Raw genomic sequence first — 19,907 nt, forward strand, 5'->3', positions numbered from 1 at the left:
CACCTTTAGGTGGAGTAGGACCTCCTAGATTTCAATAGGCAAATTGTGTTTAAGTAGAGGTTGTTGTTCGAAAAAGATTCTATCTATTTCATTTCCTTCACGCATATGCAAATCATTTTCATGGTCTAGCAAATATTGTTCCAAAGGATCAGTAGGAGGCACAACAATAGAAGCAAGACCAATAATTTCATCCTTACTAGGCAAATCTTTCTTATGAGGTTGTTTACTAAACTTGGAAAAATTGAACTCATGAGATTCATCACCAAAGCTAACACCTACAGTTTTTTCTCACAATCTATTTTAGCATTGACGGTGTTCAAGAAAGTTCTACCAAATATAATGGGACAAAAATCACCTTGTGAGGTGGTAAGAACAAGAAAATCAGTAGGGTATTTTATCTTCCCACACAAGACTTCAACATATCTAAGAATCCCAATTGGTGATATAGTATCTCTATTAGCAAGTTTAATTGTAACATCTATGTCTTCTATTTTAGTAGGTGCTATTTCATCTTTAATTTCTTCATATAATGAGAAAGGAATAGCACTTACACTAGCACCTAGGTCACATAACCCATGATAACAATGATCTCATATCTTAACTGAGACAACATGCATGCCAACAACTGGTCTATTTTTATCTTTTCCTTCAGGTTTAGCAATTCTAGAAGCTTCATTGCAGAAGTAAATAACATGCATATCAATATTATCAACTAAGAGATCTTTAACCATAGCAACACTAGGTTCAACTTCGATTTGTTCAGAACGTTTGGGTGTTCTAACATAACTTTTGTTAACCACAGTTGAAGCTTTAGCATGTTCCTTCATCCTAATTGGAAAAGGTGGTTTTTCAATATAAGCAGTGGGAACAACTAGATCAACATTGTAAATGATAGTTTCTTCTTTAGCTTTTATCGGTTCTTTCACTTCTTCTTTGATTGGTGGGTGATATTTAAACCACTTCTCCTTAGGGAGATCAACATGAGTAGCAAAAGATTCACAAAAGTATGCTACTATCTCAAAGTCAAGTCCATATTTAGTGCTAAACTTTCGGAAAGCATCGATATTCATAAAAGATTTAACACAATCAAACTTAGGTTCAATACTTGACTCTTTACCTTCGTCGAGTTCCCAATCTTCAGATTTGCATTTAATTCTTTCTAAAAGATCCCACCGGAATTCAATAGTCTTCTTCATAAAAGAACCAGTACAAGAAGTATCGAGCATGGATTGATCATTATGAGAAAGCCGAGCATAAAAATTCTGAATAATAATTTCTCTCGAGAGCTCATGATTGGGGCATGAATATAACATTGACTTAAGCCTCCCCCAAGCTAGAGAGATACTTTCTCCTTCATGAGGCTAAAAATTATATATATAATTCCGATCACGATGAACTAGATGCATAGGATAAAATTTCTGATGAAATTCCAATTTCAAACGGTTCCAGTTCCAACATCCAATATCATCGGATAGCCTATACCATGTCAATGATTTTCCCTTCAAAGATAAAGGGAAAACTTTATTCTTAGCTTCATCTTCGGGCAAACCTGCAAGCTTAAAGAATCCACAAATTTCATCCACATATATCAAGTGCATATCAGGATGTTCGGTTCCATCTCCTGCATAAGGATTAGCTAGCAGTTGTTCTAACATACCCTAAGGAATTTCATATTCAATATTTTCAGTGGGTGCAATAGGTTGAGGGGTAACTAATTGTGGTTCTGGTCGAGGTGAAGATACCCAGAACAAACACCTCAAAGGATTGTTTTCCATAGTAGCAAGTGACAATAAATTTCAGCACGTAGTAATAATGTTTCCTTACCAATTTACACTTACCAAGAGTGCTTCACTCCTCGGCAACGGCACCATAAAATTGCCTTGATGACCCACAAGTGTACTGGGTCAATTGTAGCTCTTTTCGGTAAGTAAGAGTGTCGAACCCAACGAGGAGCAGAAGGAAATGACAAGTGGTTTTCAGCAAGGTAATGTCTGCAAGTGCTAAAATTGTAAGTAGCGGAGTAGTTTGGTAGCAAGATAATTTGTAACGAGCAAGTAACAATAGTAGTAACAAAAGTGCATCAAGGTAGCCCAATCCTTCTGAGGCAAAGGACAGGCCAAACGGTTTCTTATGATAAGCAAAGTCTTCTTGAGGGTACACGGGAATTTCATCTAGTCACTTTCATCATGTTGGCTTAATTCGTGTTCGGTACTTTGATAATTTGATATGTGGGTGGACCGGTGCTTAGGTGTTGTTCTTACTTGAACAAACCTCCTACTTATGATTAACCCTCTCTCAAGCATCCGCAACTACGAGAAAAGTATTAAGAATAAATTCTAACCATAGCATTAAACTTTTGGATCCAATCGGTCCCTTACGGAATTGCACATAAACTGGGGTTTAAGCTTCTGTCACTCTCGCAACCCACCATCTAATAACTACTCCACAATGCATTCCCTTAGGCCCAAATATGGTGAAGTGTCATGTAGTCGACGTTCACATGACACCACTAAGAGAATGGCAACATGCATACCATCAAAATATCGAACACATATCAAGTTCACATGATTACTTGCAACGTGATTTCTCCCGTGACCTCAAGAACGAAAGTAACTACTCACAAATGATAAAAATGCTCAAGATAAGAGGGGTATTGAATAGCATAATGGATCTAAACATATAATCTTCCACCAAATAAACCATATAGTAATCAACTACAAGATGTAATCAACACTACTAGTCACCCATGGGAACCAATCTATAGTTTTGATACAAAGATTGAACGCAAGAGATGAACTAGGTTTTGAGAGGAGTTGGTGTTGTGAAGATGTTGATGAAGATAACCCTCCCCAAGATGGAAGAGTTGTTGGTGATGATGATGACAATGATTTCCCCCTCTGGAGGGAAGTTCCCCCGGAGGAATCGCTCCGCCGGAGGGCAAAAGGGCTCCTGCCCAAGTTCCGCCTCGAGGCGCCGGCACTTCGTCTCGAATGTCCTCCCCTTATTTTTTCTAGGTCAAAATGACTTATATACCAGAAGATGGGCACCGGAGGAGGGCAGCACCCACCAGGGCGCGTCTAGGCCTCCTGGCACGCCCAGGTGGGTTGTGCCCACCTGGTGGCCCTCCTCTGGTACTTATTTGCTCAAATATTACTTAAATATTCCACAAAGAATCCTCGGGGAGTTTCAGCTCATTTGGAGTTGTGCAGAATAGGTAGCTTGACGTAGCTTTTTCAGGTCCAGATTTCCAGCTACCAGGATTCTACCCCTTGGTGCATACCTTGCATATTATGAGAGAAAAGGCATTAGAATTACTCCAAAAAGCATTATTATAAATAAAACAACATAAATAATAGTAGGAAAACATGATGGAAAATGGACGTATCAGTCAATAGGTTAGTCCCAGAAAATGATATAAAGTTGCTATAAAATGATTGTAAGACATACAAGAATGATAATATAGCAGCATGGAACAATAAAAAATTATAGATACGTTGGAGACGTATCAGCAACTCGCTCCCCAACGGGCTTGGTGGCGGCGCGAGGGCGCCGCCCAGGGGCACCTCGGGCGCCGGGCGCCGCATGGACCCTAGCGACAGCTCGGCCTGTGACGGCTTTGTCCTTGCTGGCGTTGACGCGCTGGTAAAGGAGTCTTCATGACGCGCTGGTGGGCTCGGCGATGACCTCTGCCCTGGTGTGCCGATCCGTCCTGATCCTCTTCCACCAAAGAGGAAATGCTTTGGGACTTGCTTTGGGGGAGACAAATGTCGCCGCTCCCTTATCACCAAAATGAAAACTAGGTTTGGTCATGCTCCGCCGTCCTCATCCTGACAGCGGGACGCCATCCATGTGATGGCCGCCGAGCCCCGCCGCTGGCGCCGTACGACCTGCCTCGTGAGGCGGTCTCGCAAGGGGAGCCTCACGAGGCGGCCCGATGCTTAGTAGCCACGGCAGGGCTCTGCCTGGCGACAAGGGGCCTCGCGAGGCGACTCCCCGCAGAGCAGCTGGAGCAGGACCACCTGCCATGGGCCAGCCAAGGTGTCGACCTTTGGGCCAGAGGCAGACGGACAGTGGTTCCCTGGTTCCCACTGGGCCGACAGTGGTGAGTTCATTTCACACTCCACCCCAACCTATGTAGAACCCACCAGATCCATTCAGTTTGGAAGATTTAACTCTCCACCCCACCTCATTCTCCCTAGTCCATATCCATCTAGAACCCATCAGACTCCTTTGATTTGAGTTTACTCCCTACTCCACCCCAATCCCTCTTATCCATTTAGAACCCACCATGCCCCTTAGGTTTCCCCGTAAAACAGTAAATAAGGCAGTTAGGGAGCCTTGATCCTCACACATGCCTCTACACGCATAACGATAAAACAAGCAAGTTGAGTAAGGGCATCTCCAACAGTCGTAAGATAGGTGTTGGTTAATTTGCCACCTAGGACATAGTGATGATTTGGCATGTAATAAATATGGAGAGAGAGCAAAGTTGTATGTAGATTAACCAACAACCTTTGCACAAGCTCCAGGGTGAAATAGAGAGCAATCACATTAATTTTCTCACAATTTATTGGATAGCTTACATACAACCTATTGAAATAGTTGTATGATAGCTTGTTGGTTGATGACATGGACATTTTACCAATAAGACTAACATACAACCTGTTGGAGATGCCCTAAGTATTTACGCTGACATGGCATAGTGATGAGGTGGATAGGCTGCATGACGAAAGAAATATAATAGTGGGGATGAGCTATTTAGGTATTATAGATACATGTTAGTACGTAGTTCTTTTATGATGACACAACCAAACGAGGCAAGCGATCAAGTGCAAATAATTCCTGCCGTGGCTTCTCCCCAATATGCATCCACCAATCGCCACTCTTTCCGACCCCCTCCACCAGTCGCCCTTTGTCCTAATCAACACAACTATGGTTTTGCCGCTACAAATCGGTGCTCGCAAATACAGTGTTGCTTGCTTGCTTGAGTTTCTCTTTCCAGTGTTATAAGTGCATTGATTGTGATATATACTATCAAATTTAATTTAAGTAATTTTGCAATTCATAGAGCGGAAAGAATTATGGCAGTACGGTTAATTTTAGGATCTTCATAACCAGCTAACATTCTCTGAAAGGGCATGACAAACAAACGGTTTTATGACAGTTTACATAGTCGCAAGTTTTTTATCGGATTTGCCGTGCTTGTTAAAGGAAGTTGCCATCATCACGACAACGTCATAAAACATTCGTTTTGTCATGCCCTCCCAAGGGAAGCACTTAGCCAAATAATAATTCACATTTTTTAAACCATGTATGTGAATACACAATCCAACGCAACAATCATCCCAATCTGAGTAGTGCACTGTGACGTCCTCCCAAGGAATCCCTATCCTATCGGAATCAGATATTTGACTTGAGTTTTCTGATCACCGATCAGCGAAAAGAAGCCATAAAAAGGCAGAAGAAAAGCAGAGAAAAAACAGAGAGGAAGATGCTCGAGCCGCCCCATGGCGTGGTTCGAACGCGAAGATATTCCTGCCTTCCGCAGCCGTACACCTGTAGCCATCCTCCAACCAAACCGACGGCCCCGATCTCTCCCTCCACCCGTCGACAAAAGTCCTCTTCCGCCGAGACGCGGGCCCGGACCATCTCCGGCCCCACCGTCATCCTCAGCAAGCAGGGAGGGTAGGCAGGTAGGTGTGGCCGGAGCACGCGCTGTCAGCGCTATAAATGCGCTCGAACCCTAGTATTCGGCGCGAGCTTATCACTTATCATCATCAGCGCCCCTCCGTCCCTCCCTCCTCCTGGCGCGTCGTGATCCATCCAGCCCAGGTGAATTCGGGGGATCGATTCAGTTCCGAATTTGGCCGAGGTTTCTTGATTTGGGAGCTTCGAAGCTTAATCTCGTTGCTTGGATTTGGTTTGCTGTTGTTCAGGGGCGAGAAGCTAGTTAGCGGGTGATTAAGGTCGCCATGTCGGACTCCGAGGACCACCACTTCGAGTCCAAGGCCGATGCGGGGGCGTCCAAGACCTTCCCTATGCAGGCCGGCGCCATCCGGAAGGGCGGCTACCTCGTCATCAAGAACCGCCCCTGCAAGGTATGGATTTTCCTCGATCCCGGCTGGATGGTTGTGTGTGTGTGATCGCAATTCCGATGCTGCTCTTCATGGCCGCCGTACTATGAAGGAATACTGATTTTGTTATCTCCGCACGCTGCTATTTCTGTTTGAGAATGCTTGCGAGCTGTCGTCGGATGGTTCCGTTTCGTATCAGTGTGGATTGACTTGTTGACATATCGGTGGTGACCCCAAGGAGAAGGGTGGAGTTGTTATTTATAGGGGAGGGGAGCTATTTTGACCATGTTCGCCACTATCTGCCACGTACTGTACACGATTAATTAGGAGGGTCTTGAAACAGGGGAAGCTTTAGCTACATGATATACTATCCCCTTTCCTGTGATCCAAAAAAACAAAAATCATGTGATGGGATAACTTGTAAAATACATGTTTTATTGTACAACTAAACTTGCTAACGTCCATTATTCCTGTAATTTTAATAATATTTTCCTAGTATTTTGCGGGGTACGAGAAGTAGTTTGATAACCAAAACGGGATTCCCACTCGGGCACTTTAAACTCTATATATCTGTACAGTGGGTGATTTGGCTATTCCGTGTCGGAACTTTAAGATTGTAATCGAAGTGTAAGGGGCACTGTCGACATGTTTGGATGGAATATGATGGAGATTTTAAGCTTCCTGCATGTACATAGACCTAACTTCCGAAGGAAACAATACCTTTCTTTCTCAATCTATCTATTGCCTTGACTTATCCAAACAAATCATCGATCATAAATTTGTTCTGTTGTAATTTGGAAGGGACAAACAGTTAATTGACTCAAAAGCTAAAACTAATTTATCCATGTTTATCTAGCTTGTTGTGCCAATGCGATTGCTGTCCTTACCTTTTTAGTACATATTTCTTCACCTACTCCTGTGTGTATGTTTCCTGTAAGTTCTGACGTCTGTCATTGTGATCAGAATACACTTCAAGGCTTAAGCCTGAAAATATGTGGTGCTTCTTTGACATTAATTTTCAAGTCTTTTATCTTATCTCGTTGTGCTAAATAAACTTGTGCAACAGGTGGTGGAGGTTTCTACCTCGAAGACTGGAAAGCACGGTCATGCTAAATGCCACTTTGTTGCCTTAGATATATTCAATGGTAAAAAGCTTGAGGACATTGTTCCTTCATCCCACAACTGTGATGTAAGTTTATTTTATCAATGTTTAATAAAGAACTTTGGTTGGTTCAGTTTTACAGATAACTCACTATTCTATATATTTTTAGGTGCCACATGTGGACCGTACTGAGTATCAGCTGATTGACATATCAGAGGATGGATTTGTACGTTCTACTAATCAAGAAAAATGTATTTTTATTGTGCATAATTATTGGCCTCGATACTTACTATATTTTTTGTTTTAGGTGAGCCTTCTTACTGATAATGGTAGCACTAAGGATGATCTTAAACTCCCAACTGATGACGCTATCCTGACCCAGGTTTGGTTGACAAATCTTTGAGCATCTTTTTCTTACTTTTGCATGTGGTTATCCGTGATAAGATGTGTCCTTACTCATTTGTTAGGTTTGTTATGCTGTCTTCTTTGCTTTATAGGAGTTATATCACCCCTTATTCTGAGATAGTTCTTTCTATACTCCAAAATATCCTGACCGGTGTTGATATTTCTGCAGTTTTGTTTGTAATTTATTTTTAGCACAACAAGTCACATCTATGATTGATATCTTTTGTATTTTAGTATTTCTGAGTATCTCGATTTATTGATTTGATGTTTATATAAGTAGTAGGAACTTTTAGACACTGCACACTTCTGAAATAGCTGCAATAAGAACTAGAGGAAATCTAGACGTTTACTCTTCCCACCTCTCTGTTTATACTAGTATTTATTATCATCTGTTTTTCTTTCTTCTGGTCGTGAAAGGCCGACTTCACCATGGCCCTACATGGTTGCAGTGTACATCTAAGCCAGTAGCCACACTAAAATCTTACAGCCGAGGCTGTTCTGGTTGTTGCTCTGTTTTTTGGTGTGGTGCATGTTACATTCCTCTTTCTTCAGTATATGAATTATGAAGCGCATACAAGAATAAAACTCTGATGTTTAGAAGTGTTCTTGCTATTTCCTTTCCACCTCTGTTGTGCTGAACACTTTACTTTCACTTCATTGTTCATGCATCTCGGTCTGCTTGCCATCCATCTCCCTCGAAGCACGTCTGATTTTTTCTGTCAAATTGCACTGTAACCGTGATTACTTTTGCTGCTTTATCATTTATGCATTGCAACCACGTATATGCCTTAGACATTACTAGTAAGTACAGTAGTACTTCTTATGAGGTATAAGAATGTCCAAATTGCTTACTGGGTAAAAATCTGCTTGTTAATTCAGCTCAAGGACGGATTTGCTGAGGGGAAGGATCTGGCGCTGACGGTCATGTCGGCCATGGGGGAGGAGCAGATCTGCGCAGTCAAGGACGTGGGCCCCAGGTAACTTCCTCGGAGCGAGGGCCAAGATAAACGGAGGGATCCATTATCTGTCAAATTTAAGCTAAAGAAAGACAAAAGTATTAAAGAAGGAATGCTATCGAGTGAGACATTCACCTAAGCCGGAGTCAAGTGCAGTGATTGCTGGGTGTAGCATATCTGCTTACCTCTACCTATCATCCGTGACATTTGGGACCCTTGTAATATTTCCTATGGTTTTATATATGTGCTTGGTGTCAATAATTGATTGATTTGGGACGGTGCAAACTGTATGCCAGAAAGCACGCCTGGCCATTATTATTGTGGATTTCATGATACTACAAGGCTTGGTGTTCAGTTTCTCGTTAAATCAAAAAAAATCAAGTTACTACATATTGAATCTAACCACTATTTCCTTTTTTTAATCTAACCAATAAACTTGATTTTTTTTGTTTTCAAATTTGTTCTACCAAAAACTGTTCATTTTTCTTGGGATAACAAAAACTGTGGCATAACTGATGGTCAGGTCATATGCCCAATAGTTGGACGGTAATTTGCACCGTAGTCGATCGGCCTTCATTCTCGCAGTCGCAGTAATCCTGCCAAGCATAATGCAACTTGCGAGTTACGTGATGGAGACGCGAGGGATGGGAAGCAGCACCGAGCACGCACGCCACCGGCGCATGTTAGGCCGACCAGACGGCTGCGGATTCTGGCCACATTTCCGTTTCAAGTCGTCAAGGTTGCTGTGATCTCCGCTGCACTCCAGTGCCGCCAGTTGGCATATGGCGATCATCCACTTGATCTAAGAGCACCTCCACTCGCTTGGCCCTTCAGCCCACCGGTCGGCGCTATTTTGGCCCTTCGGCCGGCGCTTTTTCGTCCCTGGGCGATCTAGTTTTCAGTCACGTTCCCAGAAGTCGGCCCCAAAACGTTATAAATTCAAACTTGGCATTTTCTGCTACCCAAGAAAACGCCACAAGTCCGGCGATCAGCGGCTACCACATAGTTCGGCCATCACAAAGCCACAGTTCGGCGAACAATCACTCGAAAGTTCGGCGTTCAAAAGGAAGGGCGCATAGGCAATGCATCAAACAACGGCGTTGTCCTCCGGCGTCGGACTAGCGGGGGTTGGCGAGCGTGGGCTGGTCGGCGTCGGCGCGGCTTCTGTGCTGGGCGTCGTGGAGGCACCATTGCTCGGGCTTGGCGGGGGCGTCGGCGTTGGGGTCGGCGTGCGAGTTGGCGCAGTCAACGACGACATCTCGTTCAGGATGAGGCCGCGCTCCACCAGGTACCACGCCTTGACCTGCTCGTTCATCGTCCACATGTCCACCCCCATCAGGAATGCCAGGTCAGTGTTCCTCTTCTTCGCGGCGACGTTGGTCTGGAGTAGGTCAAGCTTGACGGCGTTGTTCGTTATCAACGCCGACCACCGCGCCTCAGATTTCGCTTCCCTCTGGGCGGCGTGGTTCTTGACGTCGGCTATGCACTGCTCAATGGACGATTGAAGCCGCGCGATAGCCGGGGCGGCGTCCTTCGCTGTCTTGGCTCGTTTGTTGCCGTCTGGGCGCCCATCAGACGCGCCCGGCATCGGCGCGTCCAGCTTGTACGTCTCCTTGGCTTTGGCGAGGGTGCGCCGGACGTCCGCCCTCTTCTCGCACTTCTCGATCCAGGAGAACACTTGGAGGTACTTGAACTCTTGGTCGGTGCTGCTGTCCTGACGGTACATGGCGAACATCTGAACCATTTGTGCCGAAGAACAAGTGTCGTCGGCGATGCGCACGGTGAAAAGGAGCGAGAACCGGTGATAAGTAAGACCCTAGGTGCGTGACTGGACCGATTTTTCGGCGCCGGCGTCAAAAAAAGGGCCCTGGGCCGTGTTGGGGACGTGAGTGGAGATGCTCCTAAGTAACAGGTCGATGTCATTTAACTGGTCGCTTCAAAGATGTTTTCTTATCAGTGTTAAAAAGAAAGGATATTTTTTTATCTGTTTATGTGAGTGGCATGGCTGGCCAAGGATGCAAATCGATAGCCCTTCTATTTTTATTTTATTTGCGGGACCTAACCCTCCTGGTTAGTTCAATCAAATAAAAAAGTTTTCAAAACCCCTTTTTTATTCAACCAAATGAACTAATATTTCAAAATCGCATCACTCTTACTCACAAATATTGGTTGTAATGATATCTTATATTATGGGGCGGAGGGAGTAGAATTTCAGCTCATTTGATTAATCTAAGTAAAGTTTTTTTTGCGAGGGAATCTAAGTAAAGACATTAGTAAATAAGAGAGCGGCGATGGAGCGGACGGGCTCACATGCTCCGGTTTCGTGGATCAATGGTATGGCTCGCATGTCTCGTCGGCATTTATTGGTCGAGGAAATACGATTGCGCTATGAAAGAAAAAGTGGGGCCCAACGACAATGTCGTGCGTTGGTTTTACTGCGTATAACATCATGTTCTCACGGAACAGGAGGGGGAGGGATGCATGTACCGACGAATGCGGGGAACGGCGTCGTTGAATGGGGCGAGTGGAAAAAACTGTGATCCCAAAATTAAAACCCATTACTTCGGTCGGTTTTGCACTTCCCGATGGAGAAGCCAATCCCATGGCGTCGAGCGGATGTGGATTGGAATTCCTCTTCGATTGCTTGACATGTATTCTTTTCGCAACCTGATTTTGATTCCTTCTTGGATGCGGTCTTCTGTTAGGTTTCCACCGCCGGCGATTGGAGGCAGAGAGCAAGCCGCAGCCTTTTGGGGTTAGGGAGATCACGTCGCCGGTCCAGCCGCTCGCAGATCCGTTGTACGCAGCGTCCGAGTCCAACCGCTCGTAGATCCGTTTGGGGTTAGGGAGGTAATTTAGTCGTCATAATTTCAAATTATGTGGATGTGGCGCCCACAGCGATTGCTGCTTTGCATATGGACAGACTGATTTGTGTAGACCCTAATTGTACCTGTCATGCCGTGCTATGCCTTTGTCAGAAATAATGAAATGCACCTCCTATGTGCAGGGTTCATGTCTGTCTTTGAAGGTTTCTTAATGTTGAGGTCCCGATTGTCGTTCATGCATAAACAGGCGTATACATAGAGTCCTGGTATTTGGTGTCATGACCACATGTTGTGCATCTCTACTTGGCGATTTGGTGATTTTCATGGGTTTGCTGTGCGTCTCTGTTATCTCCTCAAGTTTATCAAGTTGGTATGGTTAGAGGGTTAGCAGGTGTCCCGTCCATGAAGACGATGAACAACCACATTGTCAGGCCAATACCGCGAGTACAGGATGGGGCCACTCGGGCTTGTGCGGCAGTTCATGTCGGGCTAACCGGTCGGCAGTCCAACACCAATCTAGGAGTGCGAGCCAAAGGAAGATTTTGCTATGAATTGGTTGGACTTAAGAGGAGTGTACGTGCTTGTGTTCTCGACTGGATTCGAGTAGTGCGTTCTCTTCTGTACTGCTGCAATGACGAAAATGACAATTTTGAGATGAATTGCAGAGTTCATGTTTGGTTCAACAAAAGCAGACTAGATGTTGAGGGGAAAAATGCATGCAGGAAATCATATGCGGATGCTCGGTGAGTAGTGCATGAATCAAGTTAAGAAAACATAAATCTGCTGTGTGGGATTCACATGTCGATGACATCCTGCGTGTCTTTTTTGTTACAGGGTAAGGCGAAGAATACAAACACCAGATCATGCAGGTGTGAATGTCCCGCCAGGATACAGCTGCAGCATTCAGACCAGTATGGCCAGTACACTAGTGAACACATGCCGGGCCATAATCACACTCTTACCGACAAGTGTTGCGAGAAGATGCACATTGACGTGTATGCATAGAACCTCATACGGCAGTTGTGCGACAACAATGTAAGTATTGGGAAGTTGGGCCAATATAATAGTGAGTTTCTTCGGTTTGATGAAGAATATCCCATTCAGCAAGAGGGCGCTCATAGTGCTATGTGGCCAGATAAGTCGGCCAAGCAGTCAGCACGATGTCATCAGGAAAATAATGGAGGTTTTTGCCGAACTTGGGCAAAAGACCAAGGTTTGTATTACATGGTCCAACCAGAGTCGGAGAGCCGGATCAGGAACAAGCTGATATATCTACATGATCGAGCTGAATGCAGTACAACTTTTTCAGGGATGCAATAGCAGTTGACACAACATTACCAAACAAACTTTTATGACATGTTGTTCAGATAGTTTGTCGGTGTGATTCCAAAGCACAATTTGTTCCGGCAGGGGTGAGATTCCAAAGAAGCCAAGAAAGGAGGCAAGACATACGAAATGGAGTCGGTCAGCACCGGAGTGGCAACCCTAGTGTGGTTCGTTACAAAGTGCCGACGGCGGACGGCATTTCAGAAGGGAGGCTTAGATATAGGCATCTAGAGTGTTTGTGATTTTCCCCATTAATTCCGCTTCGGAAATAAAACTCCCAATAATTTTTTCCTTTGTCTGTGTTTACTATTTTTTCCGTCATTGTGATGTGGTGATGCTGTAACTTAATAAGTTTCATCCCGTGTGTGGCAAATGTGTTATGTTGGCATGCTTTCATTATCCATTGGTTTTGTATGTCATCTCTACTGCTAACTGGTACCATCGTAGGCATGAAACGGTTCAAAAAATGAAAACCAGCATAGGCATGAATTCGATGCTGGTGTGGTTAAGAGAATGGTGTTTTGGAGCTTGGCCTTCATGGGGGCTGAATTTCAAAAAAATCCAAAATTCATTTTTTTATTTCATAAAGATCTGAAAAAAATTGTACAAGTAAACAAAGGATGTGAGGCGTATGTGTGTAAATTTTTCGGATGTAATGCGTTGAAATGCGACATGTACAAAAAAGACAAATTAATGATCTAAGAGGATGAATAGTATCATGTGTAAAAAACCCTCAGATTTGTCCTTTTTGCACAGCCCTCATTTCAACGTAATTCATTTTGAAAATTTACACACTTGTGCATTATGCCTTCATGTATCTCTGTATTTTTTTCATAATTTATTGAAATGTAAAAATATGATTTTTTTTCCAAATTTTGACTTTTGCAATTTCCGGTGTGATTACGCTCTTCAATAAGAATTGGGAATTTTACTGTATTTATGCTCGATCTACTGGGACTTGAGCACACAAGTCATGCAAATTGTAGCGTGGCACCAACATCACTGCTTTGGATTTTTCTTTCGATGGGAAACAATACTGTCTTAGATACCTCGTTTTTTAGGCAAGCCTTAGAATTTTTTTTTTTGAGCGGTAGGCAAGCCTTAGATACGTGATGGTACATGACCAAGCTGTTAGTTGGCTAGCTTGATGGCCGCGGGTACAGGATGGAGCCGTCCGTCAACTCCACAAACCATCACCGTGCTGGGTGGGCCTTATGCATACATTAAAACGGCAAAGCCTGTGCCACGACCAGATCGGATTCCATATCTCGAGAATGACGGGCGGTTCACGATACCGCTACCACGCGAGGACGAGCGCTCCTTCGAATTTTCGCATAAGTAAAGGGTTTTACACCACTATGGATGGGAGATTAAGAGCATCACAAGGAGATTGCGAACTTCACCCGAGAGCCAACTTTTGGCGGACCGGTGCATCAGAGGACTTTACTTCAAATGCTTCAAATTGACATTTCAAGTTCCAAAAATTTAAACAAAAAATCTGTGAAAAACTTATACACATTCTTGACGGGTCTGTAAAATTTCGTTAAAAATATTATGACTTGCAAGCTGCACAAAAAAAATTTCTAGCCCAACAACAACAAAAAAGCCCATTTTCATGTACGCATTTGTTTTTTGGTCTACGCCACATATGAAAGTATATTGTTATGAAAATTTCCCTGAACGTGCTATATATGTATTTGTGTATGTACACATTTTTTTTATGTTAAACTATGTTTCTTTAACCTTCCGATGACCTGTCTACCGTTTGCATTTTTCAAACTTCAACCCCCCTATATGCAGTATAGGGTGAACCCCTATGAGAGCATCACCAAAAGTAGATCAATTTTTTTATCTAAATCCACTTTTAAATGAGGAGAGAGGCAAATTAGGGAATCTCCAACGGCGATCATCAAATGGATGCCACAAATATCCGTGGACACATTCAAATGTGTCCGCACAGATTCATCGGGCGGAGGCCATCCAACCATGTCTCTCAAAATTTTCCTACTTGTCCGGCCTCCTTTCTTTGTCAATTTTTCTAGATCAATCGCAATTCAACTATACATTTAGAGCAACTCTAGAAGAGTCCTATATTAGCAGCCTCTATTCCGCGGACACGTTCAGATGTGTCCATATAGATTCGTCGAGCCGAAGCCATCTAACCATGTCCCTCAAATTTCCCCTACTTGTTCGGCCTCCTCTCTTTTATCAAATTTTCTAGATCAATCACAATTCAACCATATCTTTAGAGCAACTCTCGGAGAGTCCCATATTAACAGCCTTCATAACACATATTTCATATGAATATGGAGACCGCAGAGGCAAAGCCCAAACAGAGAATAGCCATAAAAATATGCGCCATAATTGTTTTTCATATGGTACCCGTTTACCAGTGGCAACCTCGACAGTGAAAGTTTTTAAATTAGGATTTCAGGTCGGATATCACTAGGATTTCAACATGAATTTACAAAGTAGATTTGAAGAAGGATTCCAACTAGGATTGAACAAGATTAAAAATATGATTCTATGTGCTCTCCCTCCTCTTGGAAGTAACTTCGCAGATAAGGAGGCTTTGGCTGTTGTGACTTCTGGCGCCACGCGATTGACGAACACCTGTGTGTCTTCGATGAGGGATACAACAACATTTTGAATCTCAACATGAGCGTGACTTCTATTTCTAAGCAGGCGGTCGTAGATATATGCGGCCGAAGTACACGAGGGCGGCTTGGAGGCGGGCGCGGCCGACGGCTGATCTAGTGTTGCGGCGCACATCATCCTTGACTTGCTCGTAGAGGGCCCACACGATGTCTTACGTGCATATGGTTATTGCAAGGAGATAAGTAAGGTTTGTCGAACCCACGAGGAGCATCGCGCAGGCAACTACCAATCCGTAACTATGTAGTCCGGACGGAGCTACGTCTGCACCCAAACCATAGTCTGAAAATAGCTTATCCTATTGATTGTCATGGAAACGACAAAAGGGGTGTAAATTATTAAGCTACAAACGGAAAGTAAAAGTGTAAATAAAAATAGACTAAACTAATTTAGGCGGTGCTTGAGTAATCAAGGCGTTCTTAAGGGAGTCGTAGTTCTCACTACTAATACGGTCTATGTAGCGTACGCACAAGCATAGTTCTAGGTTGTGGGTAACTAAGACGCCTTGCTCATTTTGTATTAGGCGGAACCTCGTACAACATACATGCTACATGTGTAGTCTCTGTATCACACACGACACCATCGTTCCTCCCCACATTCATGTTACAACAATGATGATTAAGGGTCACCCATGGGCACGACCAATGGTCGGTTCTCTGTTATTCCCCTATCAACTGCAAAGGGAGAAAAGAGAGGATATTAATGTCACCTCTTTACCTCCACATCCCACATTTAGTACGATAGTAATATGCTCCATGACCATAAAGGTAAAAATACTAAAAGGGCGCCTTACACAAAAACCATGAAGGTTGTTAATTAAAAACGGCAAAAGAGGATATTAAATCTAGCATTAGGGTTCACCTTAAATACAACTAGAGTCCATCCTTTATTCTGCAAGAATAAATAAAATTACTCAAACAAATGTATGGAGAATATAGGAGGGAGACACAATTTAAAAGCCGACACCGATTCGGGAAATGAGGATGGCATGGCACGGTCGATGGAGAAGGCACCGGCCCGAAGGTTGGTGCGCATGTGGTGGATCCTCCAGTCCTTCTTCCTTATCTTATCCCTTCTTCTACATTGGAGTTGTATCAATGCATGTGTGGCAGATGTGTGTTGGAGTTGTTGAAGATTAATTTTGGCGGCTAGGGTTGGAGGTGAATATATAGGAGGCCTCCTATGGTCTCTTCCATAGATCCTTCACCTAACCCTTCATCCAAGGACTCTAGGGGAACCTGATTCTCTCCCAATACCTCCTTTGGTAGCCAAGGATAGCATAGAAACAAATCGGGACGAAATCGATGAAGAACCACGAAAGATATGTGTGATTTCACAGCCTCTAGAGGCTGGTACGAGCGATGGTATGACCAGCCATGGTTGTACCAGACTCCATCTTATCTTCTGGAGTCTATGTGCGCGGTTTCATGTTTTGGTCATCATTTCTTCATACGAACTCCAATTGGGGCTTGGTGGATTCGCCTAAAAAACCCAGTACATCCATGGCATTGAATTTTCAATTTGGACACTTTAAAAATTCTCAAAAATACCAAACTCTCCATAGGTCCCGAATCTGATGCCTGGAATTCTTTGATTTTGGCCCCAACTTGGTCCTTTTTTATGCTCCAAGTCCATGAACATGTCAATACACCTTCAAAGACAACAACAAAAAGTAAAGATAATAAAAACAAAAGGTTGTGCAAATAACTTGGTATAATGGGTAAACATTACTATGCATCGTGGGCATGAAAAATTGGTAGATAGATATGATATGAGGGATTATTCTACTAGAATATACTGTAAAAATTGATGCAAATCCACTCATCAACCTCCCCAAGCTTAAACCTTGCTCATCCTTGAGTAAAAAGGTTGACAACCCTATTGAAGTCATCCATCTAACTTAACAATGAAGATTAGTGCCCAAAGGTGTGTCCTCCTTTTCTATACAAGCTATAAACAATAGATTATATTCGTACAAGGTAGAAAATGCTCAGTTATATATATATATATATTCTATTTTGATATCCATACCACTAAAGCTCCAACGAACATATCTATTCTCCTTGCAAAAGTTTAATCTAGCATGAAAACAAATACTTGGATCCTCCTACTTAATAGTTTGTTCATTTTAGTTTCATTGTAGCGAAAACATTACTTAGGATGTGAGAGGAATATCAAAGAAACAAAGTATTAGTGTAACTCCCTAACACCCACAAGTATAGCCTTCTCAAGGCTCGAATAGCTCTCCTTCCATTATTATTTGCTGAAACTTTCATCTTATAGTAACGACATCATGCCAGAAACTTGTGCATGTAATTTAAAACATGATTTTTGGGCCAGAGTGTTTTTTAATTGCTCACTCCTCTTTTGAAATGCCCTTGAGAGGCGAGATAAGGTGACGTAGTGACACGTGTAAAGCAGTATCCTATGCACCCATACAATAATATGTGTAAAGCAATATATGCACTTGTTGCGACGAACTTTTGGCATGCGAGAATCTTGATACGTCCTAAATGTATCTACTTTTCGAAACACTTTTGCTCTTGTTTTTGACTCTAATTTACATGATTTGAATGGAACTAACCCGGACTGACATTGTTTTCTGCAAAATTTCCATGGTTTACTTTTGTGCAGAAATAGAAGTTCTCAGATGGAGTTTAAAATTTACGAACAATTATTGCAGAATATATAAAAAATACTGGCGAAGAGAAATACCAGAGGCGGCCACCAGGGCACCACAAGCCTGGGGGGTGCACCCCCCCAGGGTGTGCCTGGCAAGCTTGTGGGCCCCTGGCAGCTCCCGCAACCCTATCTTCAACTCCATAAGTACCTATTCATCCCAAAAAAAATCAGAGAGAAGGAATCATCACATTTTACGATACAGAGCCACTCCCACCTCCTGTTCTTCATCAGGAGGGCCAATCTGGAGTCTATTCTAGGCTCCGGAGAGGGGGATTCGACGCCATCTCATCATCAACCTTCCTTCATCACCAATTTCATGATGCTCATCGCCGGGAGTGAGTAATTCCTTCGTAGGCTTGTTGGACGGTGATGGGCTGGATGATATTTATTATGTAATCGAGTTAGTTTTATTAGGGCTTGATCCCTAGTATCCACTATGTTCTGAGATTGATATTATTACATTGATGAATTGGAACTAGTTCTGTGTCGCCGTAGGTTATGAATGTTACATGATGAATGTTATCCAACATATCCATCACCGATCCAATGCCTACGAGCTTTTCATAATTGATCTTTTCTAAGTTACTATTATTTATGCCTTGTTACATTCACAATTATTACTGCTACTATTATTGTTACCATTGCTACTTTACCACTGCTATCAAATTACCATACTACTGTGTTACCGATCACTCTGCTACATATATTTAGTTCTCCAGGCGTGGTTGAATTGACAACTCAACTGCCAGTACTTGCAAATATTCTTTAGCTCCCCTTGTGTCGAATCAATAAATTTGGGTTGAATACTCTACCTTCGAAAATGGTTGTAATCCCCTATACTTGTGGGTTATCAAGACCTTTTTTCTGGCACCATTGCCGAGGAGCATAGCTCTATTTGCTGAGTCACTTTGGATTTATATTTGTTGATCACTATGAAGAATATGAAGGTTGATAGAACCAAGATCGCTCCCTCTAAGACGAGGGGAGGTAAGCAACTACTATCTAGCTCTGCACTTGATTCACCTTCTGTTTTGAGTAGACTTGCAACACCACCACATGCTATTAATTCTGATATGTCACAAGTAATTGATGATGCTACTTCTGCTATGAATGATGCTAGTACTATGCTTGATAAAACTATGCAACTAGGTGAATTTCTTGATGAAAAACTTGCTAAAGCTAAAGAATTTGAGAATGCTGAAATTTTTGAAACTGATGATGCACCTAGTAGACCTAGATCTCCTAGAATTGAATTGCTTAATATACCCGAGGGTTATGTTATGGACGGAGAAATGGCTAGGGAATTTCTTGCTTGTAATGATAGAGAACATGTTAAGAAACTACTATGTAAGTTGAAAGAAAAATATTTGATTGCTAGAATGAAATATGATCCTAAGTTTGCTACTTCTCCTATCTTTGTCATCGATAAGGAGTATGGATTCTCTGTCGATCCTGAGTTAATTACTTTGGTTGAATGTGATCCTTGTCATGGTTATGAAAGTGAAACCGTTATGGCACACCTTACTAAATTAAATGATATAGCCATCCTATTTGCTCATGGGGAGAAGATCCGCTACTGCTACATTCTTAAGTTGTTTTCCTTTCTCAGTAAAGGGTGATGCTAAGATATGGTTTAATACTCTTGCTCCTGGTTGAGTGTGTAGTCCCCAGGATATGATATATTACTTCTCTGAAAAATATTTTCTTGCTCATAAGAAACAAGCCGCCTTATAGGAAATATTTAACTTTGTGCAAATTGAATAAGAGAATCTCCCTCAAGCTTGGGGAGGCTTCTCCAACTAATTAATGCTCTGCCTGATCATCCTCTTAAGAAAAATGAAATACTTGATATCTTTTATAATGGACTAACCGGTGCTTCTAG

The 19,907-nt window shown here is 42.8% G+C and overlaps 1 protein-coding gene and 1 long non-coding RNA gene across 2 annotated transcripts; both read left to right on the top strand.

Annotated features, from left to right (window-relative positions):
• The first annotated feature begins 5,546 nt into the window (after positions 1-5,546).
• On the top strand, positions 5,547-8,878 carry LOC123044338 (eukaryotic translation initiation factor 5A-2). Its single transcript, XM_044467062.1, has 6 exons — positions 5,547-5,832; positions 5,937-6,098; positions 7,141-7,263; positions 7,346-7,402; positions 7,484-7,558; positions 8,461-8,878. The coding sequence occupies exons 2-6, from the start codon at positions 5,973-5,975 to the stop codon at positions 8,560-8,562; spliced, it is 483 nt and encodes a 160-aa protein (XP_044322997.1). The 5' UTR covers positions 5,547-5,832; positions 5,937-5,972; the 3' UTR covers positions 8,563-8,878.
• A 2,946-nt stretch (positions 8,879-11,824) lies between these two features.
• Positions 11,825-13,038, top strand: LOC123044339 (uncharacterized). Its single transcript, XR_006419997.1, has 3 exons — positions 11,825-11,935; positions 12,028-12,105; positions 12,197-13,038. It is a non-coding gene; the product is annotated as an uncharacterized lncRNA (long non-coding RNA).
• Positions 13,039-19,907: the final 6,869 nt, after the last annotated feature.

Source organism: Triticum aestivum, chromosome 2B, assembly GCF_018294505.1.
Source record: "Triticum aestivum cultivar Chinese Spring chromosome 2B, IWGSC CS RefSeq v2.1, whole genome shotgun sequence".
Taxonomy (NCBI): domain Eukaryota; kingdom Viridiplantae; phylum Streptophyta; class Magnoliopsida; order Poales; family Poaceae; genus Triticum; species Triticum aestivum.

Excerpts from the sequence above, each read along its gene's own strand:
- LOC123044338 (XM_044467062.1), top strand. The coding sequence starts at position 5,973 with ATGTCGGACTCCGAGGACCACCACTTCGAGTCCAAGGCCGATGCGGGG. Across the intron at positions 7,403-7,483 it reads ACATATCAGAGGATGGATTT|GTGAGCCTTCTTACTGATAA; the intron begins GTACGTTCTACT and ends TTTTTGTTTTAG. Across the intron at positions 7,559-8,460 it reads ATGACGCTATCCTGACCCAG|CTCAAGGACGGATTTGCTGA; the intron begins GTTTGGTTGACA and ends TTGTTAATTCAG.